Source organism: Squalius cephalus (assembly GCF_949319135.1).
Source record: "Squalius cephalus genome assembly, chromosome: 2".
In the NCBI taxonomy this organism is placed as follows: Eukaryota; Metazoa; Chordata; class Actinopteri; order Cypriniformes; family Leuciscidae; genus Squalius; species Squalius cephalus.
In genome coordinates this window covers 46,174,769-46,201,915 of record NC_137123.1, presented here as the reverse complement: position 1 = coordinate 46,201,915, position 27,147 = coordinate 46,174,769, and the positions used below count along the sequence as shown (strand labels likewise).

At 44.9% G+C, this 27,147-nt stretch overlaps 1 protein-coding gene across 1 annotated transcript in view; it reads right to left on the bottom strand.

Annotated features, from left to right (window-relative positions):
- Positions 1-27,147, bottom strand: part of usp53b (ubiquitin specific peptidase 53b) — an 88,397-nt gene that overhangs the window by 34,242 nt on the left and 27,008 nt on the right. The window contains exons 8-10 of the mRNA XM_079863577.1: positions 14,988-15,134; positions 11,761-11,910; positions 7,310-7,478 (exon numbers count right to left, since the gene is read on the bottom strand). Coding sequence (XP_079719703.1) covers positions 7,310-7,478; positions 11,761-11,910; positions 14,988-15,134 — 466 coding nt within the window. The remainder of the gene's footprint in view (positions 1-7,309; positions 7,479-11,760; positions 11,911-14,987; positions 15,135-27,147) is intronic.

Below are 27,147 nucleotides of genomic sequence, written 5' to 3'. Positions count from 1 at the left end.
GACTGCCCGTGACGTAAGCACCAATGAGGGTCGCGGGCGCCCGTGCACGTCACGTCCCGCCAGAAGGGGCGTGGTTTAAGCCTAAATAAGCAGAGTCCAGATAGGTTGTTCTTTGGTTTTTCATACTGAAGCGAAACCAGAAAGTAGCACAAGCACGGCAGGGTTACGCAACACTCGTTCCCTCATCTAGAGAGTAACCGAGGTTACGCTAGTAACCGAGAGCGTTCTCTTACGAGAGTACTCTCGTGTTGCGCTACGGGAACCCAATGTAAAACGCTGTGCGTGCTAGTGATGTCCACATATATATTCCCAAGGGCATGTGCCCGGGGATACACATAATAGTGGTAATATCTGGGCCGACCGGGGTGGGCCTAAGAATATAATTAACCATTCCTGAATAGGGGGAATGGGTGCTTAGTACGGTAGAAAAGCCGGGATAGACATCTGTGGGCTGAATCTCATAAGAATGATTTAATAACTGCTTGTCAGTCAGAAGACATCTGAGCCCGAGGGACAGATGTGAGTGTATAATTACAGTCAGGGGGAACAATCAGCCTGATCTGTAGATCTAGTTTCCGTGCCGGAAGCACGTACATAATACACCTGCGCAGATCTGAGTCGAGCAGAACAGTACGTGTTATGTTAGACTGACAACAGTTTAGCCTGTAAGGCAGGAACTTCCAGGTTATAAAACCTCATAAATGTAGACGGAGAGGCCCAGCCTTCTGCCATACAAATATCCTGGAGTGAAACTCCGCTGGACCATGCCCACGAAGAGGCCATGCCTCTGGTGGAATGAGCTCTGATGCCCAGAGGACATCGAAGTCCCTTAGACCTATAAGCTAGAGCTATAGCGTCAACTATCCACCTGGATAGGCTCTGTTTCGACATGGCTAGCCCTTTAGTACGGCCACCAAAAAAAACAAAGAGCTGTTCTGACTGCCTGAAAGCAGCAGACCGTTCAACATATATTCTTAATGCCCTGACAGGGCAGAGAAAATTCACATCGCCCTCACCATCAGGTTTTGGGAGAGCTGACAGTGAAATGACTTGTGATCTGAACGGAGTGGAAAGCACCTTGGGGACATAACCGTGTCTTGGTTTGAGGATGACTTTGGAGTTATTAGGCCCAAACTCAATGCACGTAGCACTCACAGAGAGCGTGTGGAGGTCACCCACTCGCTTAACTGAGACGAGAGCCACGAGGAAAGCGGTCTTAAACGAAAGATACCGCAGATCCACGGACTGAAGTGGTTTGAAGGGTTCGCCCTTCATGGCATCCAGGACCATGGAGAGGTCCCAGACCGGAACCACAGGGGGCCGGGGAGGGTTTAATCTCCTAGCTCCTCTCAAGAAGCGGATGATGAGATCATTCCTTCCCAGTGACTGGCCATGCATAGGTTTTGTAAAAGCTGCTATGGCCGCCACGTATACTTTGAGCGTGGAGGGGGACCTGGCCTCGTCCAAAAGCTCCTGTAGAAAGGAGAGAATCTCCGTAACGCTACAGCGTTGTGGATCTGTGTTTCGGGCTGAGCACCAGCCGGAAAACACTGACCATTTAGAAGCGTAGAGCCGTCTCGTAAAGGGCGCTCTAGCCTGAGTAATTGTATTCAACACCCCCGCTGGGAGATCAGCGGGTACCCGTTGATGGCCCATGCATGCAGGGCCCATAAGTCGGGGTGCGGGTGCCAAATCGTGCCTCTGGCCTGGGAGAGGAAATCCTTCCTCACCGGAATCGGCCATGGGGTCGTACTCGCTAGCTGCATCAGCTCTGGGAACCAGACTTGGTTCCTCCAGAGCGGTGCCACGAGGCGCACAGAGCATTCGTTCTCCCTGATTCGCTTGATCACCTGTGGTAATAGCGCGATCGGAGGAAACGCATAGAGCAGGCGGCTGGGCCATTCGCGGGCCAGCGCATCCCTGTGTTTCGTGAAAAAATATTGGGCAGTGCGCGTTCTCTGATGACGCAAAGAGAACGATTTCCGCTCTGCCGAAGGTGTCCCATAGTAACTGGACTACCTGAGAGTGCAGGGACCATTCCCCGGGGGGAACATTGTCTCTGGACAGAATGTCCGGGCCCACATTTTGGCAGCCTGGTACATGTGCTGCTCTTAGCGAGCGCAGATTGTGCTGGGCCCACACGAGGAGGCGTTCTGACCTGAGACCGCCCTGATGGTTTATGTAGGACACCACCACCATGTTGTTCGTACGGACTAAGACGGACTTGTGGCCCTTTAGGAAGGGGAGAAAATGTCCCAAGGCGTTCTCGACCGCTTTCATCTCCAGACAGTTTATGTGTAGGCGCCCTTCCTGGGCTGCCCACAGGCCAAACACCGGCCTGCCCTCGTAGAGGGCGCCCCAAAGTGAGTTGGAGGCGTCTTGTCGATATTACTTTTCGTTTCGAGACCATTCCCAGATCCACGCCTGACTGATACCAGTCTGTCACCTTCCAGGGATCCAGTGCTGTAACACAGTTCTGAGTCACCCTGAGGCGAACGCGGCCGGAGGTCCATGCTCGAAGCGGGACCCGCGTTTTCAGACAGTGCTGGAGAGGGCGCATGAAAAGCAAGCCCAGTCGAAGCACTGCCGAGGCCGAAGCCATAAGACCCAGCATCCTCTGGAAGCACTTGAGAGGAAAGATGCTGCCGACCTTGAAAGACGCTACCGAGCGCTGAATTTGCAGCGTGCGCTGTGACGTCAGCCGCGCTGTCATTGACACAAAGTCTAAGTCTGTCCCCAGAAAGGAAATTTTCTGGCTGGGAGACAGCGAGCTCTTGGTCCAGTTGATTTGGAGACCCAAATCCTGTAAATGGTCGAGTAATAAAGCTTTGTGGGCTATCAGCTCTGCCTCTGACTGCGCTAGAATTAGCCAGTCGTCCAAATAGTTCAAAATTCACATCCCTTGATGTCTCAGGGGAGCGAGCGCTGCGTCCATGCACTTCGTGAATGTATGAGGTGCCAAAGACAGACCGAACGGCAGGACGGTGCTCTAACCCTCGAAGGCGAATCGCAAGAAAGGCCTGTGATGGGGCGCTATTGAATCTGAAAATAGGCATCTTTCAGATCCACAGAGATAAACCAGTCTCTCGGGCGAATTTGCGCGAGAATTTGTCTGGTCATGAGCATTTTGAACGATCTCTGCATAAGGGCTTTGTTTAACCGTCTGAGATCTAGGATGGGTCTGAGACCAACATCCTTCTTTGGGACGAGGAAATACCTGCTGTAGAAACCTGACTCGCTCTGTATCAGAGGGACAGCCCCTTTTTTCAGCAGTTTTGCAATCTCGGTGCGAAGTAGGTGTGCTACTTCTCGTCTTTCACCGTGGTTTCGACCCTGGCTCGGAAGCGTGGGGGTCTGCAAGCGAACTGCAGTGAATAGCCCCGTTCTATAGTGTTCAGTACCCAATCTGACACGTCCGGGATCATTTCCCATGCTTTTATGCGTAAAGCCAGAGGGAGAATGGTGTTCGGGCTTTGGTCGCTGTGTGTGTGTGTGGTCCACGTCGAAAGATGCTAGACGAGCCCGCAGGGTCGACATAGACATTCCGGGCAGCCGCCCTGGGAAAGCGCGTGGTCCGCATGACTTCGTCCCAGGCAGGAAACGCACAGGATGTGGCGGTCCCCGTCGCTGAGGGTGGCTCGGCAAGAGCCGCACTTGGAGAAGAGAGGCATTTGCAACAACGCCTCGCTCTTTTAGAAAAGCGTGTGTAACGTAACACGCGTGCAATGTAAGGATATCGGCGCCGGATAGCGCAGCAGGAACGGCGGCTGAAGTGGCGAGAGATGGCCGGCTTCTGAGAAGGCTCGTCCCGCTGAAGGCTCTTCAACGGCGCAGGCTTCTCCGGAGAACAGCGAGGTGTGACCACTTCGCTGAAGAGATGAAAAATCAAAGAACAACCTATCTGGACTCTGCTTATATAGTCTTAAGCCACGCCCCTTCTGGCGGGACGTGACGTGCACAGGCGCCCGCGCCCTCATTGGTGCTTACGTCACGGGCAGTCCCTCGATAGGTTGCAGCAGTTGCTGCAGAGCAACCAATAGGCGCGCGAGCTGCCTCGCCTAGGTCTGCTTATGCAGCAATGCGTTTTAAATTAATGCAAAAATTAAGGATAATTTTTTGGCTTCAGTATTCTCAAGAAAAGGAATTTTCCCGTAGCGTAAGCTAGCTTATGCAACACGAGAGTACTCTCGTAAGAGAACCATAATTTTCACAAAGAGCAGTGAGAACATTCTGTTAAACTTTTTCTTTTGTGCTCCACAGAAGAAAGACAAACCAGATAAGAAAGAAACACAAGTTTGGAAAGACACAAGGGATAGTAAATGATGACTGGGCATAACTGTTGGCTGGCGTAATCTTTTGCAAAATACAGTATTTGCAAGTAACAACATTTATTTAGTCATAATACATGCAAGGGGCATATAATGTGATTAGTATAATAGTGCACTACAGTTTAATAGTATCTACAGGTATCTATATTGCTTTAGATTGACCTATTTTCATGGTGTGTTCGCAGAGAAAGACCTTTACGATTTGATTCTGTATCTTATCCAAAGAAAGTTAAATAATCAAATAAACCAATGCAATCTGCAACTCATCAAACAGCTTTGGGTAGAGATTGCCTGCTAAACTATATTACATCTCTGCTGTGTCTGCACACTTCTGATGGGAGAGAGAGGACAAACTTGCTTATCATGTGCTTATATAGGACACGCAGTGAGCCGCCCTAGATGTATAAAGAGAAAAAACTAGTGCATGGATAACTGCATTCCCCATAGATGAAGAGCAATGTGGATATTCACACATTAATACTGTATAAGAAATCAAACAAATAATAATATAAAATAATAATACAATTAAACTAAAACCACCATAAAACCAGTAGAAAATGTATTGGATTTAAATTGACATTAATCATAATATAATCTAACTTGAGAGATAGACTTAAAACAAAAAAAACAAATAAAAAAACTCATATGCCCTCATAATCTTGATTCAAAATAACTTCCCCTCCCTCTTGCAGCAACATCTCTTCTCTTCTCTGATGACATATTTTCTGGCACGAGGGTGGGACAAACTGTCACTCACATGAGATCACAGCAATAGCAAACCCTTTCACTAGGATATATACGTCACAACAGGGAAGAAAAGACTATCAAAACTTACGGTTCATGCTGACTTTAATCACAAAACCTAATAAGAACTGATTGAAACATGAACTGACTGTGAGAACACACCAATGATTACTATAATAATACAATGATAAAATGAATACTTTTTTAAAATGTTCTTGTAATGTTTGGCTTTTTTCGTGGACAATTTTATTTACAGGGACAGCGAGGACAGGAAATTATAGAGTGAAAAGGTGGAATGGGATCAAGAGCACCAACATGTGCAGTAGGAAACATTTGCATTTACCTCTAAAGGTTTCCTCAAATCTTGTCCTGGAGGGCCAATGTCCTAGAGAGTTTAGCTCCAACCCTGATCAAACACACCTGAGCAAGCTAATCAATGTCTTCAGGATCACAAGAAAATCGCAGGTGGGTGAGTTTGATCAGGATTTGAGCAAAACTATGCAAAAGCAACATTATCACACTCTGTATACAGCCAGTACTCAAAGTGGGGAAAAAAGTGCCGGTACTCCCGAGGGTTTAAATTGAGTTCAACACGTGAGAAGTGCTGGTACACAAGAAAAAGTGAGGGTAAGCGAGGGTAAAGTAAGTTCCGGCCCACTTTGAGCACTGGGTTCAGCAGCTTGTCACCTGGGACAGTGGCCCTCCAGGGCCAGATTTGAGGAACCCTGCACTACACCATGTCTCTGGCATTCTTCTTTACAATTTTCAGGGGAAATTATTTAAAACCATGCATTAACAGAATTTGACATCAGATGAAAAATAGAGTGCTTTTACAGTTATAAGTACTGCCTAAGTCTTTGTTAAATATATAAACATACAAAACATGTAATGACTAATTTGACTGATGCATGACTAACATTGTTTTTCAAAGCCAAACTTTAATAGGTAATGTTGTTTTTAAGCCCAGCATTTGAAGCAAGTGAACAGTTAGCAACTTTGATGAAATCATGGCACTGCAGCAGTCTATCACTACCGAGAGAGCATCTGTGTTCTGCTCAGCAGAAGTGTTGCCAACTCAGTCTAAAGTACAGAGCTCAGCAGAGACTACAGGAAAAAGCTGGCACAGATCGCACATTAAACATCCTTCCAAAAGCACCAGAGGAACAAATCCAGGAAACTCATTAAGACCTTTCAAGACTGAGCAACTACCAAAGATACACACAAAGGTTCAGCAGAGGAGGGAAGTTATTGAGTGCACAAATTGCTGCACAACTGCAATAGTTACCAATGCACAGCACTGCTCTGTGCTGCATCCCACTGTGCATAAAACTGCACATACTAAAATTAAAAAGAAAAATAATTTTCCCTTCTGTGGTCAGCTATTGACACAAATAATAATAAATATAATAAATAATAGAATAAAATCAATGAAACTTACAGGAAAAATAAAAGAAAGACAGTGACTACTTACAGTTTTTCATGGGAAAATAAGAATGCTTTCCCATTCCAATAGGACTCTGAGAGTACGACAGACTGGGGAGAATATCCATTTAGCACATCAGTCAGAGGAAAGCAAGAATGGAAGAGAGAATGGAGGGAAAATTCGGTAGAGGGGACAAGAGAATAACTGTGCAATGCAGAGGCCAGAGAGAAAGGATTAGGACAGTCAGGAAGAGAGAGAGAGAGCGATAAAGTGAAAGGCAGAGATAGAGAAAGTGCGCATGGATGATAATCCCTGTCCTTGGTAGAGTTCAGAAACCCAAGCAGAAATCAACTTATCCACCCAGCAAATGCTTGCTGCAAAACTGGGATTTGTGCTCAAAATCAGAGTTACAAACAGACTATTGTAATGGACAAAAACACAATTTGCATAACTATCAGCAATAATTGAAAAGTGGTCTGTACCTACTTTCCATACAAAAGATCATTCATAATAATAATAAACACTTTTATAATAATTTGAAGAAAAATTACTTGATTGATTAATATTTATTTTATTAACGTTGGAATCGACTTGATGTTGTTGGGCCCAACAGATTAAAATTTGAATAGTCAAAAATATAAAAAAAATTGAAAAGATTACACCCCAAGCCACACAGGTATGTTTTCAAGTATTAGGAAAAAAAAAAAAAACACAAAAAAACAGCAATTTATTCAAAGGATTTTAAAATCATTGGCCACATTTTTTGGATCATATCCTCTGTTTAAACACTGTTGAACAAGATGAGCAGTCTTACCTGTCCCTTTCCCATTTAGGGGGGAGTTATAACGGGACCACATGGTGGTCTGTCTGGGGGCGTCCTCATTGGACACTGCAGTACCATCCGGGTTGGCATAGAATAAGAGGAGTGGCTGGAAGTGACCTCGGATACATTTAGATGCCACATCTTTCCACTTGGAGCCAATCTAGATACAATATATTTGATACAAGAACATGTTAGTATACAACAAGAAGTTCAACTAGATTAAAAAGTTCGTCGAGACAAACTTTAAGTTGGCTTGAGAAAGCCGGACCAGAAAGTTTGAAGAAGTTTGAAGTTTAAAGTAGTTTAAAGTTTAAATTAGTTTGAAGTTTAAATTAGTTTAAAGTTTAAATTAGTTTGAAGTATAAAGTAGTTTAAAGTTTAAATTAGTTTAAAGTTTAAAGTAGTTTAAAGTAGTTTGAAGTTTAAAGTAGTTTGAAGTTTAAAGTAGTTTGAAGTTTAAAGTAGTTTGAAGTTTAAATTAGTTTAAAGTTTAAAGTAGTTTGAAGTTTAAAGTAGTTTAAAGTTTAAAGTAGTTTGAAGTCTAAATTAGTTTGAAGTAGATAGATAGATGAGTTTGTTAGTTTAAATTTCACACACAGACATGCTCACTAACTCTCTCTCACACACACGCACACACACACACACGCAGACACGCTCACTAACACACACGGACAAACACACACGCTCACTAACTCTCACACATACACACACTTTCTCACACACACACACACACACACACACACACACACACACACACACAGACACGCTCACTAACACACACACACACACACACACAAACACACTCACTCAGACACACACACTTTATGTTTTTTTGAGTTTTGGGTGGTTGCTAGGCGGTTGCTAGGGTGTTCTGGGTGGTTTCTATGTTGTTGCTAGGTGGTTGCTAGGGTATTCTGGGTGGTTGCTAGGCGGTTGCTAGGGTGTTCTGGGTGGTTGCTATGGTGTTGCTAGGCGGTTGCTAGGGTATTCTGGGTGGTTGCTAGGCGGTTGCTAGGGGGTTCTGGGTGGTTGCTATGCTGTTGCTAGGTGGTTGCTAGGGTATTCTTGGTGGTTGCTAGGCGGTTGCTAGGGTGTTCTGGTTGGTTGCTATGGTGTTGCTAGGCGGTTGCTAGGGTATTCTGGGTGGTTGCTAGGTGGTTGCTAGGCGGTTGCTAGGGTGTTCTGGTTGGTTGCTATGGTGTTGCTAGGCGGTTGCTAGGGTATTCTGGGTGGTTGGTAGGCGGTTGCTAGGGTATTCTGGGTGGTTGCTAGGCGGTTGCTAGGGTGTTCTGGGTGGTTGCTATGGTGTTGCTAGGCGGTTGCTAGGGTATTCTGAGTGGTTGCTAGGCGGTTGCTAGGGTGTTCTGGGTGGTTGCTATGGTGTTGCTAGGTGGTTGGTAGTTGTCACAGATGGTTACTATGGAGTCTTTATAGAGTTCTTAGCATGATCTTGGCATGATATAGCACTTAACTAATCGCTATTAGCATGTAGCTATTCACTGCTAGCATGTGTAGCATGTTGGATGTGCTGTTTGCTAGCATGAGTCAAAAGAGCCAAACCTCATCTCTATACGATGTTCTGATACAGAGATATAGGTCTTGCAAAACGGTTGCTAGGGTACTCAAGTTTGGTTGCTATGGAGTTGCTTGGGAGCTGGAAGCTTTAAACTTAAGAAGTTTAAAGTGGTTTGAAGTTTAAAGTAGTTTACGAGTTTTGAGTTTACAAGTTTACAAGTTTAAATGAGTTTAGAGTTTAAGTTTAAATGAGTTTAGAGTGTGTGTGTGTGTGTGTGTGTGTGTGTGTGTGTGTGTGTGTGTGTGTGTGTGTGTGTGTGTGAACACACACACACACACACTCAGAGTTTATGAGTTTAGAGTTTATAAGTGTATAAATTGATGAGTTTATAAGTGTAAGAGTTTTTGAGTTTAGAGTTTATAAGTTTTAAATGAGTTTAGAGTTTATAAGTTTTAATGAGTTTAGAGTTTATAAGTTTAAATGAGTTTAAGAGTTCAGAGTTTATTAATTTATGAGTTTAAGAGTTCATAAGTCTATGAATTCATGAATTTATAAGTTAATTAGTTTATAAGTGTATGAGTTTAGAGTTTATTAGTTTAAATGAGTCTCAATGGCTCATATAGTATATAGAACGGCAGTTTGGTTTAGTCTTCAAGGTGTTTTGATTTGAATTTTCGTCGGTTTGAATTTTTTAGAACTCCCAATGAAAGTCAATGGGAATTTTTGAATGAGTTTTTTCGAGTTTTGATCGTCATTTTTAGGAAAACCGTAAGTCCGATCAGTCTGAAAAGATATAGCAACTCGAGTCAGATCAGTTTGAGTGTCCGAGCCGAATTTGGAGTATGTAGAGTTAAAGCTCTAGGAGGAGATCCAATTTAGTTTTTTTAGTCTCAGAAGAATAATAATAATAATAATAATAAGTTTAAATAGGATTTCAGTAAGTTGGCTCTCTCAAGCCAACTTAAATATCAGAGAGCTTACCACATTTTGAAAGAAATTGTGCAATAATTGTCCCTTTAGGGGTACAACAGCTTGTCTCTGGGCCAGTACCCCTAAAAGCACATCTTTGTACCTTATTAACCCCTAAAAAGTGCATTTTAGTACCTTAGAGTAGTAATATTTACACTTAAGGTACTACTATGAAGTTAGGTAAATACGGTACAAAGATGTCCCGTTAAGGGTAGTGCCCAGTGACAAGCTGTTGTACCCAATGTTCGAAGTAGGCCAGTACACACTTCTATATTTTAATCTATAGCGTACCCTCACGTTTTTCTTGTGTACCGGCACTTTTCATGTGCCGGTACTCGGACTGCCCTGGAACACGATTTCAACCTACTGCACTGGCTGTATACAGAGTGTGATGATGTTGCGTTTCAGCAGGTTTTAGAAGATGCATCTGCAACCACAGTGCAATGCAAACTAGGACCCAGACACTTATTTCAGAGGCATATTTAAAAGTGATCGCTATTATTATTCACGGCACTGATAACATCTGGCTTTGCGTGTTGGGGAATCCAAATAGTAATTTTAAAGAGGTGTGTGTGCCAGCAAAGATGTTGTCAGACACTGTAATCTGCTCTGGTCCTATTCAAAAAGGTGGTGAATATGTGAATGGTGTCAAGAGAATATAGTGAAACAGCATTCAGAGATACCGTAATTGCAATAATTTGTGATATAGACCTGGACTGTTGAAGAGAGAATGACTCAGTCGCCTATGGGAAGGTGCCACTCTTAAATTTATTAAATAATTTTAATAGTATGCGTATCTGACTCACTGGGCCTCAGGCCAGGAAGCAGACAGGCTTAAGCGACCATCTGTTAGCTGCCTTAACACAGCACACAAAACACATCACGTAGAGACTATGTTTGTTCTAACTCTTTACTAAGCTCTGCACACTAAGCTTATCTTAATCAGTATGCACCTCATTATCATTCCGGTAATTACAATTACTTTTTACAACTAAAAATAGATTCACTAACAAAATGTCCACATCTGAATCCACTTTTATACCAAGAAAAAGCTACATACTGTAACAGTACCAAAACCATGTATGGTAGACCCATACTATATACCAAAGAGGTGATTGATGTAGCTTGATGTAATTTGTTTCCTCGTTTTAATTTAGTTATCTCATGGTCACTATTAAACTAAAATGATGGAATGTATTATTATTACATCATGGCCACAATTTAACTAAAACAAGGGTATGAATTAATAAGTTGAGGGACAAAGTTTTAATTAGTCATGATATCCTGTTTTCCCCCCACATGTCATGTGCAGGGCTCCATCTAAATGTGAATGAATTATGTATTTTTAGTCCTTATATATTTAAATGACTGACATAAAAAATTGCTGTTTCTAGTGGTTACCTTATGGCTTTGTCCCTGATCTGCAAAGAGTAAATTGCAGTGCTTTAGGAATTCATTCTCAGGTGCTATACTCCACTAAAATTTAAAGCAGGGTATGAGGCTCAGATGTTTGGTATGAGGGAGAAAAGAGTCATTCCACTGCAAAAAAAAACTGTTCACACAATAATAACAATAACTGTGCCAATAACTGTATGATTTCAGAAGACAAACTGCAATACAAATCTATAAATTCATCAGATATTTGTTGGAAGTCTTAAGTCTGGAAGAATCTGTTGGATAATTTGTAGATTTTGAGATATTTTGTGATATTACATTATACAGTATATAGCTTATGCAGTTGATGTCATTTAGCAAAAATTTTCAACCAATGTTACTGACAGTTAATGCAAGGTCTCCCTGCAGCAAGCTGAGGTTAAGTGCCATGATCAAGAACACAATGGTGGAATCTCATGGATCAACCCTAATATTTTATTTAACACCCCAGATCCTACACTCATCCAACACTATTTCACTTATACTGTATGTATAAAAATCTGTGTGTGCTTTTGTTAAATACCTCTTTCACGGTTGCATCATCAAAAAAGATCCATTTGGAAGACTTGCTGTGAAAAGCGAATGCTAGATAATGTCGACTAGAGTAACAGATCATTCCCACCAGGTGGAGATCTCTTTTCTTGGCATTTTCATCAGTGACTCTATAAAAAAGCTGAAGAATAAACAGAGAGAACAGTCAAACTGACATTTAAAACTCTCAGAGTGAAGAAAATGAAAGACTGGAGATATTCTGAGGCATTGTGCTTAACAATGTGTCACATTTAGTCTACTGCAGAACTGCAATCCCATCTACAGACTTTGATGTCTCAAAATCAAAATAACAGGTTAAGCTGCCTCCAGCTCAGGGGGTTCAAACTGGATGGTTTTGTCATATAGTGCCAAGGTTCGTGATGTCTCCTCTAGTGTAGTGACCTAGACATTATGTGATATTGGCCTGCAGCACTCATACAGTAGAAGAAACTGGTCTAACAGAGGGGAGTATGGCAAAAGGAGGCTGACTTTAGCATCACATATTTGCAAGCAGCCATTTAGCTTTTAAATGTATGTATGTAAACTTCCAGGCAGGTGTGTTGAAGCAAGTTGGAGCTAAATTCTGCAGGACAGTGGCCCTCCAGGACAGAGTTTGGACACCCCTGATTTAACTAAATTTAAAAAAGGGAATGAATTAGTCCAACATGGCCACAGTTTAAGTAAAACGAGGGAACAATTAGTACAACATGGCAACGATTTAGCTAAAACAGAGGGAAAAACAATATATTGTAACCACAAATTAATAATTAATTCAACAACTTATTAAATTGTTCATCTGTTTTAGTTAAATTGTGGCCTTGTTGTACTAATTCATTTTCTCACTTAAATTAAATGGCCACGATGTGCTTTTAAAACATTCTCAAAACATGTTTAATCACATGGATCAACAGGTTTTGCATAAACTTGTGGAGGTCATATCAACAAAAGTGGGATGTACCAAATACTGAAGAATTCTACATTCCTATTCATTTTTTTTCCCAGCCATCTTTAAAGCTGCAGTCCGCAGTTTTTCCTCTTTGTCGCCATCTCTGTTCGAAATCTGCAATTGCAGTTATTCGCGGAATTATCAACTTTACGTGCGTTGTGCCTCGGCATGACACAGCGTGGGTGAATCCAATGTTTTGAGGAGAAGGTGCTGTTGTCAGTCGCCGCGCCGGTGTGGATCCTGTCATTCGCTATCACAGATACTACTTTTTTGAAGTATGACCAACATAAGAATTTTCACCGGAAATTGTCATCTGAACAAGTAAGTAACATCCACTTTTGTTCTGACCAACTAAGGGGAAAAAAGCATTGCAGTAAATCACGCTGATTAAATCTAACGATCGCTTATCATATCACGTCAAACCGTGCAAATTATACTTTGTTCTCAAATTGTTAATGTTAACAACATCAGCATTGCGTGACTACATTTAATGCCCTTCCGATATTTGTCCTTGTTTTCGCATGGGCCGGTTGCAGTCTTTTTTGTTTTCTCCAAAGTCCGAAGTCTTTTGCGTTTTACAACGCGTGAATCTCCAGTTGTCAATGGTGATTGTCGTTTGAACCTTTCCGCCATCAAATTGATAAGTTTAATTATATCAAGTGCTGTGAGAAAAGGCTATAAATCTCCGCCTCCAACATCCTCACACTCATAGCCTACAAGCCGAGACACCTTCTTTATGTGTACAGACAGGGCCGGAGTGGGGCCACTTTTCAGCCCGGGAGTTTCAGGCCCAAGACCGGCCCACTTTTTCCATGGTGGAATTCCAGATTAGCACTTTTTCCAAATTGGATAAATGAAGCAACAGTTCAGCTCTTACTATTGTGTAGTTTGTATTAATACCATGGTTCAACAAATAATGTAAAGGTTAAATAATAATTCACTTAGACTTTATAAGAAGCAATTGCGACTTTATTTCACACAATTCTGACTTTATATCTTGCAATTCTGACTTTATAACACGCAATTGCGACTTTATTTCACACAGTTCTGACTTTATATCTCGCAATTCTGACTTTATAACATGCAATTGCGACTTTATATCACGCAATTCTGACTCTATATCTCTCAATTCTGACTTTATAACACGCAATTGCGACTTTATTTCAGGCAATTCTGACTTTATATCTCGCAATTCTGACTTTATAACACGCAATTGCGACTTTATTTCACACAGTTCTGACTTTATATCTCGCAATTCTGACTTTATAAGAAGCAATTGCGACTTTATTTCACACAATTCTGACTCTATATCTCGCAATTCTGACTTTATAACACGCAACTGCGACTTTATTTCACGCAATTCTGACTTTATATCTCGCAATTCTGAGAAATAAAGTCAGAATTGCGAGATGTAAACTCGCAATTGTGAGATAAAAAGTCGCAATTATCTTTTAAAATGTTTTATTCTGTGGCGGAAACAAGCTTCCATACCTCCTGGCCTCTTCTCCTCCCATCCTCCCTGACGCGTACCGTTACGGTAGGGCTGGCCCAGCTATCGGTAGGCGCCGGCGGTGCCGCGGTAGCCTATCTGAGAAAACGTTTTGGAAAAGATGGACTATGGACCCAACCAACTCTATAGGAGGGGAGGGGAGAACTCCCTCACATGGTACAACCCATGCAGAGGCTGCGCGCTGCGGTGTCAGAATGCGGAACGTGTAATGTAACTAACGTGACAAATGTGAAAAAATAAAATAATTTTTTTTTTTTTTAATTCCTCGACCGGACCAAAAGTGAAGCGGCCCACCGGGAATTCTCCCGATTCTCCCGATTACCCACCCCGGGCCTGTGTACAGATGTGACGTAATGACGCAAAGACATGCTCGAATTTCCGGCGGAAATCCACCAGTACCACTGGAATTAAAAACATCATTACAAGCTTACCATTTTGAATCGAGCTAAGGCAAGCAGATAGTTTTGAACACTGGATGGTTATGTACTTGCTCAAAAATTTATTTTGGATAATTTTTAACCCAAAAATTATGTCATTAAGTTAATGACATAATTTTCAATTAAACATTTTAAATCAATTAGAAAAATGCAAAAGAGAAACTTTGAGACTTTTGGACACTGCTCTAGAGTCTATAGTTACTGTTCCAGACACTACACGAACCTAAGAGGATATTAACTCAAGCAATAATGCATAATAGATGGTTAGTTTTGAACTTGTATGCATATCACTCAGCTACAGTAGTGCAGAGAGATTTGAACCTCACCCCTGAAAGATTAAGGTTTGGGCCCAGAGAGCGGATGACATCTTCAGTGAGATCAGACTGTTCAGCGTCCCACACAAAGCCAATGGTGACAATCTCTGGGCAGTTCATTAGCACACGTCGGATTTTTATACTCTGCCCACAGTTACTCTGTAATGCACAAGATCAAATTACAAATTACAGATCAAATTACACTGAGCAAAATGTCAAACAAAGGCATGCTGATGCAGTTTAATAATAATACTGTTTTATTTGCAGTAACTGATTACATGTAATCTAGATTACGTAATCAGATTAAAAAATAGTACTTGTAATTAAATTATATTATGTTTTTAAATAATCATTATCAGACAACAGTTACTTTTTTATTGATTACATGATTACATATTATTCACACATTGGAAGTGTCATGTTGGTTTGAGTTTTGGTTCGTTTATGCTTTCATGTCTTTTAATGTGTAATTTTGCCTTAGTCATGTTTCCTGCTTCCTGTTTGTTATGTTATTCCCTGTTCCCCTCATGTGATCCTTTCATGTGCTTCCTGGTTCATTGGTCTTGTTCTGATTGGTTCCCTTGTCTATGTGTCATGTTCTCATTGGTTCAATGTTGATTATTCACAGGTGTGTCTTGTTAAGTCATTAGTCTTTGTGTATAATATAGCCCTCATGTTACCATTGTCTCTTGTCGAGTATTGTTTGTGCAAAGACTGTAGGTGAGTTTCTGTTCATGTTTAAGTTTAGGACGTCACGTCACTTCTTTGTTTAGTTTGTATTTTGTTCATGTTTGGATTTAAATAAAGCTGCACTTGGGTTCATCTACACTCGCCTTCAGTGGACTTGTTACAGGCAGTAAATCATTTATAATTTATCTATTCTCCCTATGCACAAAAGCCCCTCTATGAGTCAAGTATGTATATGGTTAATTTGGAAGTATTACCTGTTATGTCTACTAGGTGGCAGCCTACCCTCACTCAAGTTCATTGCAAGTACTGCATCAGTTGTAGCTCCGGTTGTGTAATGAGGCAATTGCCAGAGACTTCGGTCAGGTGTGGAGCGCTCGGTTTCTGATACAATTTGCCTGTTCTAATGATTCCTCGTGGTTTTAGTAGGTGTGCGTCAATGACATGTAAGTGCACTGTTTATTATTAATGTCACTTTGAGATTGTTTCTAGTCAAGGTTTAATATTGTGATATGTGACGATTCATCCTAATGCTAAGCTAATCATGACTGGTAGTGAAAGACGTCATTTGTATAATGTTGTCTAGCATTAAATGACTATTCACAGTGACTAATCATGCTGTAATCATTTAACTGCAGTAGTTGATTACTTTATAAAGATAATTGTTGTTCTATTTCAAACATATATTATTCTAATATTGTTCTAGCTTGTGAGCATAATGCTGTACTATTTGTGATGATGATACTATTGCAGTTAGTAATTATTTCTCCTTTCTGTTTATTTTAGAACCACACCCTTATATACCTACACGCATATTGTGTAGATTGCAACCTGAAAGTAATCCCTGTATGCCATACCGTGCAAGTTGCTGATTCTGAATCCTAATCATTCAAGTAAACCTATATCAACCTGAATCTGTCTTCCTGAGTCGTGATTGACATCCTGTAGTGAATGCAACATATTACCAGTTAACTGAGTCATTCCTACCTCTTCCTAACATTGTGGTCCTTCGAGCCGGATGTGATTTGCTACAGTGACGGAATGGTTAATGAGCATTAGAGAGGAACGGTTCCAGAGTCTGTACGGCCAAAATGCCAGACACGTCATCCTGCCTACTTTGATGATTTTGAAGTGGACTATGGAGGTGATCGGCCAAGTATTGAACATCCTCAGCACTTAAGAATAGCACAGTATGAGCAGAGACGAGAACTGGAATCCAGTGAGAGGAAAGGAGGTACACAACAGATGGCACATCATACTCCACCTAGAGACTCAAACCTGACATCAGAGTCGACATACAGAGCCTCACAATATCGGACTGTTACCAGGGATCTACCTGAGGTGTTCCATGATCAATCAGCTAACGTTATGACTGCCACATGCAGCGCTCTCAAAAGTCGACTATGTACCAGTGCTCCGCCTACCTTGAATGAACGAATTGCCACACTCGACTTGCATGCTTCCCCTTCATATGTGGTTTCCTCCGATCCTTTTTCACCGCCAGCTGGGACTTCACATTATTCCTTTAGGGGCATGAGTCGTGGTGCTAATGACCCAAGTTATCCCCGTCAGCAGCAAAGAGCTTCCCTGACTGAGCCACACAGTGCCACAGACATGATGGTTCTGATTGACAAAATGATGGGTCAGTTACAGCTCATGAAAGACGAAGTTGCCTCAAAGCATGACACCTCTAGGGGTCAAACACCCAGTCATCCGCAGCATTATACAGAACCACCTCCTGTGCATTATGAATACCCCAACTCACAGGGGTATGCACATCCACCTCAATATACTGCAGACTGAGCTTATGGGCCATCTGACAGATTCCAGAGCAGCTACGAGCCTGTCCCTAGATTAAATAGTGATATTTACCACCACCTGTTCAAAGAGCAAAGTCTTACTAGTCCATCCTTCCAATCAGCTAAAATAGTCAGCTGTAGAATACAGAGGTTATAAGCCCAGTATACCTTATCTTGTGCATAAAGATCTAAGCGAGTTTGCATGTCTGAAGCTTGCTCTACACCAGGGGTGCCCAATCCTGCTCCTGGCGATCGACTGTCCTGCACAGTTCATCTCCAACCCTAATCAAACACACCTGCCTTTAATTTTCAAGTGATCCTGAAGTGCTCTGAAGACCTTAATTGGTTGCTTCAGGTGTGTTTGATTAGGGTTGGAGATGAACTGTGCAGGGCAGTCGATCGCCAGGAGCAGGATTGGGCACCCCTGCTCTACACAGTCTACTACCCGAGAATGGGTCAGAGTTGTTTAAGTACCAAATCTTAAGAGGCCGGACTGATTGCAGATTTTTTCCTTAACACTCCATATCCTTATAGCGAGACAATGAACACTTTGACAGAGAAATTCGATAAGCCTCATCAACTTGCTTTGAATAAGCTAGAGTAATGGATCCACCAGATGTCCGTCCAGCAGACCCTGAAGCCTTTGAAAGGTTTGCATTACAAATTCAAGCCCTTGTAGGACTGCTGAAATCCTTGGGACCAGATGGAGATGCCGAATTGAGGTGCAGCTTCCACGTAGTTTGCCTGCTGACCAAGTTGCCATCTGATTTAAGAGCTGCCTTCAGGAGACAAATGCTGCCTAATCATGCCTCAACCTTCACACTTCAAGAGTTCTCCAAATGGTTGCAGTCTGAATCGTGGTGTCAAAACAGTGAACTGGTGGGAAACATTCAGCCAAAGGGATGGCCAAAGCAAATGATTGAGAAATGCAAAGAGCAAAGGCCAAGACCAGCTACTGTACTGCATGGAGCAGGCAGTCTCACCCCGAATAGTACTTCCTCTCCAGTCAAACCGGCCACTTCACCAGAGAACCAGGTGAAAAGTAAAGCCTATTGTGTCCCTCTTGTGAGAATACAGATAATTTCCTTAGTCAGTGCCTCAACTTTCAGCAGCTCACGACTGAACAAGTGAAAAACTGGATTCAAACAAACAAGCTCTGTTGGAAGTGTGGAAGGACACATTTAGCTGCACAGTGCAATCTGAAGAAACCCTGCCACAAATGTAAAGGTAAACATTTGCTTATACTCCATGACATCAATTACAAGTTAGCCAAAGATAATGCGCCAGCATCAAGTTCCACCGCTGAAACCTTATACCTGGACAGACCTGAAACAGATAACCGGGTGCTGCTGAAAGTAGTCTGAGTTCTGCTGAGATATAAGAACCACAACTTGTATTGGACATGTATGCTTTCCTTGACGATGGATCCGAACGCACCATCTTGTTATTGGCTGCAGCCCAGAAACTGAATCTGAAAGGTGAAGAGGAGTTATCCATTAGAACCATCCATCAGAAAGTGTCATGTCTACAAGGCTCGACAGTTTCATTTGGGATATCTTCAGTGGCGCAACCACATAAGACATACCATATCAAGCAAGTAGGGCTGGGTGATATGGCCAAAAAAAAAAAAACACGATAATTGTTTTATATCAGTCGATATCGATAATCATGATATCATGATAAATGTCAAATCTTTATTTCTTTCAAGTTTAAAGGCAGTTTTTTGCTCTTTATTGTCAGAACATATGACAAACACTTGCCAAACAGGTGAACATTTCACAAATCTGAGCTAGAACATTCAAACATTTGTCATTTTTCCTTAAAATAAATATCTTTATTGGAAAATTAATTTCTTAGTTTCTGAATGTGCTAATTGGGGATATTGTATCAAATCCTGAAACAGGTTTAGGTTGCCTGATTTTGATGGCACGTATCTTCAGCACAGTTTGCAGTGCAGGCTGCAATATTAATATTATATGTTTTGTCTCGAAACGTATATTTGACAGTGAGTTGACAGTAGTTTGTAAATTGTAAATTGGATGACTAGTAATTTCCTACTACTTAATTCTGAAAAAACAGAGATTCTAATTATTTCTAACTTCCTCACATAATAACCTAGAATACTGTCTAACACTTGATGGCCGCTCTGTCAAGTCTTCGTTGTCGGTTAGGAACCTGGGTGTGCTCTTTGATACCAATCTTTCATTTGAAAGTCACGTGTCTAGTATCTGTAAAACTGCATTTTTACATCTTAAAAATATATCTAAATTATGTCATATGCTCTCATTGACAAATTCGGAACAATTAGTTCATGTGTTCATGACATCAAGGCTAGATTATTGTAATGCTCTTATGGGTGGTTGCCCTACACGCTTAATAAACAAATTACAGCTGGTCCAAAACGCAGCAGCTAGAGTTTCCTTTCGTAGTCACTCCGAGTTACGTCGGATGACGACGAATGGGGTTTCGCTTAGAAAGCCTATCACCTTCGAGTATATAAAACGAGCCAATGGCAATGAAATGCCATGGGTCTGCGGAATTTGCATAGCGTAACTCCGCCCCACCCTGGGGGTATATAAGGAAGTGCGCTGGCAACATGCAGATATGTTTTCGCTTCGGAGCCAAGTTGATGTACTTCACTCCACAGCCAATCCTGAGATTCATCTCTCCTTCTCTTCGAGACGAGCCTCTCTCCAAGTGTTGGTGTGACAGCGAGTTCCAGCGAGTGCACATTCCCTGCTTATCTGTGCAGTGATTTGCCAGTGTTTGTGTGTTCTCTCCCTGGTCGCTTCAGCATTTGCGGAGAAATCTCCTTTCTAAAAGAGCTTGCACGCGGCACGTCTTTTTAAAGATGCCTCGCCCGTGCACTTCTGGTTGCGGTCTTCTCATTTCTGACTCTGATGGGCACAATCACTGTCTTGTGTGTCTGGGTGTTGAGCACGCTAAGGCAGTGTTTGTGGATGAGTCATGTTCCCATTGCAGGAACATGCCCATCGCACGGTTGCGGTCGAGACTCAATGACCTTTATGGTAGAGTCCCCTCATCCGCACCCCGATCTAGCCGTACTTCGGCTGGCGGCCAGGGTGACCTGAGGGTTACGGTGTGGAACAGAGCGCCGACTATTCCACGCTCCACACCTCCCTCTACCACCGTGCAACCCGTGAGTGTTCCGAATGAGCCCGCGGTACAGTCCTCTGACTTGCCGCGGGTCTCATTCGGCGCTCCAAAGGAAGATGTGATGTCGATCGCTGCATCACAAGGTGGGCAGGAGCCCTTGGGAAGTGACGATTCGGCTGTGCTGCCACCTTCGGGTGTCCCAGCATTGCCCGAGTCTGATCCCGAGCTGACGGCCATGCTTTCCCGGGCAGCCGCGGCCATTGGTCTTGAGTGGTCCCCGCCACCTGGTCCAGTGCGCTCGCGGCTGGATGATTGGTTTTTGGGGGCGGCCGCTGATCCTCGTCGGCGCCCGACCCCAATGCCTTTTTTCCCGGATGTGCATGAGGAGGTCACGAGGTCCTGGAAGGCACCCTTGTCTTCCCGTGAACGCTCGGCGACCTCCTCTGCCTTGCCTCCTCTCGATCAGGCGGCTGCCAAAGGGTACACTGGGGTTCCCCAGGTTGAACGCTCTGTTGCGATGCAACTGTGTCCTCAGAGTGCTTCTTCCCGTGGCGACCCAAAGCACCCCTCCAAAGCCTTTAGGTTCTCCTCCACCCTCGTGGCGAAGACCTATAGAGCTGCGGGGCTGGCAGTCTCCTCACTGCATGCCATGGCGACGCTGCAGGTCTACCAGGCCCAGCTGTTGCGTGACATGCACGAGGGGAGGACTGACCCAGCACTCTTTGATGAGTTGCGTGCCGCCACCGACCTCGCTCTCCGGGCGACGAAGGTGACCGCACGCTCGCTGGGTCAGGTGATGTCCACTTGTGTGGTCCAGGAACGACACCTGTGGCTCAACCTGGCCGATATGTGGGAGGCCGAGCGGACCCGGTTCCTCGACACCCCCATATCCCAGGCTGGCTTCTTCGACGGTGCAGTCGAGGACTTTGCCCAGCAGTTCTCGACTGCCCAGAAGCAGACTGAGGCTTTAAAACACGTCCTGCCCCGGCGGCCCGCTGCTCCGGCAGCGCAGCCGTCGGCACAGGTGCCTCAGTCTGCTCGCCGCCGAGGGCGCCCATCTGCGGCTCCCGCCCCTCCTGATCGGCCCCAGCAGCAAGCTGCTTCCGGGCCGCGTCGTGGAGGAAGCCGCAGGAAGGCGCCACAGCCCTCTCCCGCCCCGAGCCCCGCTAAACGCCAGGCAAAACGGCGCTCCTGAAACGGGCTGCTCAGAGATGGCTTTGAGTTCTTTTCAGGAGACGGTAGCAGGGCCGCTCCTTCCCCCGGTGGAGGGCCGGGGGAGAATCCTTGGTTGTCCCACTCCCGCTGCTCGTCCCCCGACGGGCAGCACCCTATTGTGGTTAAAGAAAGAACTCACTCTCCCATCTCTGAGCACACAGAGGTCTCGGATGACAGTGCGCGCCGCCCATGGGCCTCGCCACTCTCGTCCCCCTCTGTCGCCAGACCCCTGCCAGAGCACGCCCCCGTGGGACGCTGGTCCTCCCCTGGCCTCCTCTGGCAGGACGCGGCTAATGACCGTGCCCCCGCACCGGGCCGCTATGCCACCCACGCCTGGGCCGGTCATTCTGCCTCGCTGCACCACCAAGGGTACGTCTGTGGTCCGCATTACCCCGCTGGTACAGTTTTTAGGATCCTGGTTAGAGCTTCCCAGACTGTCCCGCTGGGTCGAGAGGACTCCTCCCCGCTTCAGGGGAGTCCGCTTCACTTTGGTCGGTGGCAATGCCCCTGTCATGAGAGCGGAGGTCGCCACCCTACTGGCGAAGGGTGCGATTGAGACTGTCCCTCCAGCCGAAATGAAGTCCGGCTTCTACAGCCCCTACTTCATTGTACCGAAGAAATCCGGTGGATTACGACCTATCCTGGACCTGCACGTCCTGAACCGCTCCCTTCACAGGCTGCTGTTCAAGATGCTCACGGCCAAACGCCTTTTCGAATGAGTGCGGCCGCAGGATTGGTTTGCAGCGATCGACCTGAAGGACGCCTACTTCCATGTCTCCATTCTTCCTTGACACAGACCGTTTCTTCGGTTTGCTTTCGAGGGGCAGGCATACCAGTACGCGGTTCTCCCTTTCGGGCTAGCCCTGTCTCCTCGTGTCTTCACGAAGGTTGTCGAGGCAGCCCTTGTTCCCCTACGGGAACACGGGGTTCGCATCCTGAATTATCTCGACGACTGGCTGATCCTAGCTCACTCTCGAGATCAGGTTTGCGAACACAGGGACTTAGTGCTCCGGCACCTAGGTCGTCTGGGCCTTCGGCTCAACTGGGAGAAGAGCAAACTCTGCCCCGTGCAGAGGATCTCTTTTCTCGGTATGGAAATCGACTCGGTCGCCATGTGCGCGCAGCTTACGAGCGAGCGTGCGCAGTCACTGCTGACTTGTCTTCGTCAATTCGACGACAAGAGTGCGGTTCCACTGAAACTATTTCAGAGGCTCCTGGGGCATATGGCATCCGCAGCCGCAGTAACGGCGCTCGGGTTGCTTCATATGAGACCGCTTCAGCTTTGGCTTCGCGATCGAGTCTCGAGGTGGGCATGGCAACACGGCACGCTCCAAGTCCCAGTGACTCCAGCCTGCCGTCAGACCTTCACCCCGTGGACGAACCTCAGTTTTCTACGGGCCGGAGTGCCCTTAGAACGAGTTTCCCGGCATGTTGTTGTATCAACAGATGCCTCCACCAGGGGCTGGGGTGCCATGTGCAATGGACATGCTGCCGCGGGCTCCTGGACAGGACCCCAGCGCCTTTGGCATGTCAATTGCCTCGAGTTGTTGGCTGTACGTCTTGCCCTGCACCGCTTCCGTGCGTTGCTCAGGGGTCAACACGTACTAGTCCGATCAGACAATACCACGACAGTAGCGTACATCAACCATCAAGGTGGTCTGCGCTCCCGCCGTATGTCGCAACTCGCCCGCCACCTCCTCATATGGAGTCAGAAGCATCTGAGGTCGCTTCGAGCCATTTATATCCCGGGAGACCTGAACCAGGCGGCCGACGAGCTGTCTCGGCTTCGGCCTCTCACTGGAGAATGGAGACTCCATCCCCAGACGGTTCAGCTGATTTGGGATCAGTTCGGGGACGCACAGGTAGACCTGTTTGCCTCCCACGACTCATCCCACTGCGACCTGTTTTATTCCCTGACCGAGGGCACGCTCGGCATGGATGCACTGGCGCACAGCTGGCCGCGGGGACTCCGCAAGTATGCGTTTCCCCCAGTGAGCCTTCTTGCGCCGATCTTTGGAACCTCCACGTGTGGCTCCTGGACGGGATGAGGCAGGTTTGAGTACCCTACCACCAGCGGTGGTGGCTACCATCATTTCCGCTAGAGCATCGTCCACGAGACATGCCTATGCGTTGAAGTGGAACCTCTTCGTCAACTGGTGTTCTTCTAAACATCTAGAACCCATGAAATGCCCGATCAGTGTCGTGCTTTCTTTCCTGCAAGAGGGGTTGGAGCGAAGGCTGTCTCCCTCCACCCTGAAAGTGTATGTTGCCGCCATTGCCGCACATCACGACGCAGTTGATGGTAAGTCTCTGGGAAAGCACGACCTGATCATCAGGTTCAGGTTCCTGAGGGGAGCGAGGAGACTGAATCCTCCTCGTCCTCCCCTCGTACCCTCTTGGGACCTCTCAGTGGTTTTAACTGCCCTGCAGAGTTCTCCCTTTGAGCCTCTGCAATCAGTGGAGCTTAAGTTCCTGTCAATGAAGACAGCGCTCCTGGTTGCATTGGCCTCCATCAAGAGGGTAGGGGACCTGCAGGCATTTTCGGTTGACGAAGCGTGCCTGGAATTCGGGCCGGCTAACTCTCACGTGATCCTGAGACCCCGGCCTGGATATGTGCCCAAGGTTCCCACCACACCCTTTCGAGACCAGGTGGTGAACCTGCAAGCACTGCCCTCGGAGGAGGCAGACCCAGCCTTGGCACTGCTCTGTCCAGTACGCGCACTCCGTGCCTACGTCGACAGAACGCAGTGTTTCAGGACCTCAGACCAGCTCTTTGTCTGTTATGGTGGGAAGCTGAAGGGAAAGGCTCTCTCCAAGCAAAGGTTGTCTCACTGGATAGTGGACGCCAGTGATGCGCGGGTCAATGTATAAACAAACCGCACCCGACCGACGTTTTCAACTAACCCGCCCGCAACTCGGACCGCAAAAAACGAAAAAGAAAATATTGTACCCGACCCGCTTCCTGACCCGCATTTTTTTTTAAAGTAGCTATAGGCCTAATGCTCATCGTAGCGTCTTAATATAACTTAATATTCTAATTTTGTCAAGAATTATAAAAAATCGTCAATAAGCTCATCATTTGTACTAAAATAATGTACCTAGTCTAAATGTTTAGTTTTAAAAACAATTTTAAAAAGCTGGCTATGTCTATTTTGATGTTTCTGCGCAAGTTCAGCAGACAGTGAGGTTCGGGTTTGTTCCGATCAGAGCTTGTGAGCGGAGAGCGCATTTCTGAATATTCCGCTCCGCTCGGTCGCTCGCCCAACCCAGATGGCCTGCTGGTTCGAAAATATGTGGAATAAGGGCTGCCTCCGACTAATTTTTTTTCTAGTCGACTAGTTGTTCATTTAAGCCATTCGTGGACAAATCACCCCTTTATATTAAATTAATTACTTAAATAGGCTAGCGGCTAGCCTACAGGAATAAGCGTAATGATCGCACGCATAAAGCTTGCCACAAAGAACCGGTTAAAGTAATGATTATGAATGTGTCTAAATTAGCAAGGAGACATTTAATTGTTTAGTAATAAACTGGTGTTTTCTGTGTCGCTGCAAAAATGAAGTTGACAATGCGGAGATTGCAGACTCGCCATGAACGCCAGAGAGAAATGCACATTTCGGATTAGCCTACATAATCAGAGAGTATAGCCTATTTATTTTGGTTTGAATATTTTCGTTTAAAAATAGACATTTCAAGCTTTCTGTAATATATAGCCTATTTATCAAATCTGTGAGGCACAAGCTGAGTTTCGGCGCCCTCCAGTTCACATGCAGTGATCGCGTACCCGGCGCCTTATTTTGTCTGCTATATATTTGCTTCTTATTTAATAAATACGGGCAATTGATTGATAAAACATTGATCAAAATTAAGATACAATTTATACAAAACGAAAATCTTTTAAAAAGAGTTTTCTATAAAACAAAACTTAATGAAGTCGTCAAAATCATGTTTTACCAAAAACAGCGCCGTTGCTAGGAGGGCGCCAGCGCCTCTGCCTCTCAGCGCCTCTGCCTCACGAGTGGATGATAGCCCTGAAGACGCTTAGCAATGATATACCTTTAGTGGTAGTATACGTTTAGTTAAGTTATCACAGCGCGCTAAGAGACAATGTTATCGGAAAATGCAGCCCAGGTATATGCATAATGGAGATTCCAAAGCTCTCTTCTTTGGTCAGAACCATGGAGAGCGATCGCGGATTTACTTTTACAATGCAACATTTAAAGAGCATCAAGCTATTAAAATCTATATTATGTATAGCCTACGCACAGATAATATAACAGTAGGCTATATTAGTCAATATTTTTTATTAGGTTAAACAGTGATTGGATAACGTTTTTTTATTTATTTTTTTATTTAACGTTTTTAATTTAAGGCCCACCCACAATTGGTCTGGCTTATCCAAAACTGGAATCCTGGCGCCGTGCCTGGTTGGTCGTGCCAGTTTTGTGGTTATCAAATGTGTAAATAGCATCGCAAGAAGTAGCCTACACATGACAAAGCCAGCACTTGGTCATCATCTTTCATTATTTCGGCAAATGTCTCCCACACTTTGCTCTTTCTATTTGTGTATTTGCGGAGCTTCCACTCCCCAGTCTTCACCTTTTCTCTTGCCGCCTCCATCTCTACCTGCAGACTGAGCTCGTGCATCATCTTCGCGCCAGTTATTCAGCCAATAAAGTGTAAATTAAATTTAAAACGTATTCATAGAAAATTGTGTCTAGAACTATATAATTTACAAAGGTTTAATTGGCATCTTTATTTCAAACGACCCGACCGACCGCGACCCGAATATCATTAAAAATATTTTTGGATGACTCGTAACCGCGGGTAACCGCGGGTGACCGCAGGCACCCGCTCATTTCGGATCAACCCGCGCATCACTGGTGGACGCCATTGCTTTGGCATACCAGCAGCAAGGTCGACCATGCCCCCTTGGTGTGACGGCCCACTCCACTCGGAGTGTGGCATCCTCTTGGGCTCTAGCGCATGGCGCCTCGCTTAGAGACATCTGCAGAGCTGTAGGCTGGGCGACACCTAACACATTCGCGAGATTCTACAATCTCCGAGTGGAGCCAGTTTCTTCTCATGTACTCGCTTCAACTAGCCGGTACTAGATTCTGCTCAGGTGTCTTCGCTTGCTCGCCATTCCTCTCCACGGACGGGATACGTACGATATTCTTCTCAGGTGAGCCTAATAAGCCCTGAGTCTCCTCCAGCACTGACGACGTCAACGCCAGAGTTATGCCACCGGCAGCTTTCGCGCTTGGCTAGGTGCCTCCATGTGCATGGTTCCCCCTCTGGGTGACCCCCACATGTGTATTTCCACTGTAAGCCTCTCTGAGCATGTGTCTTTC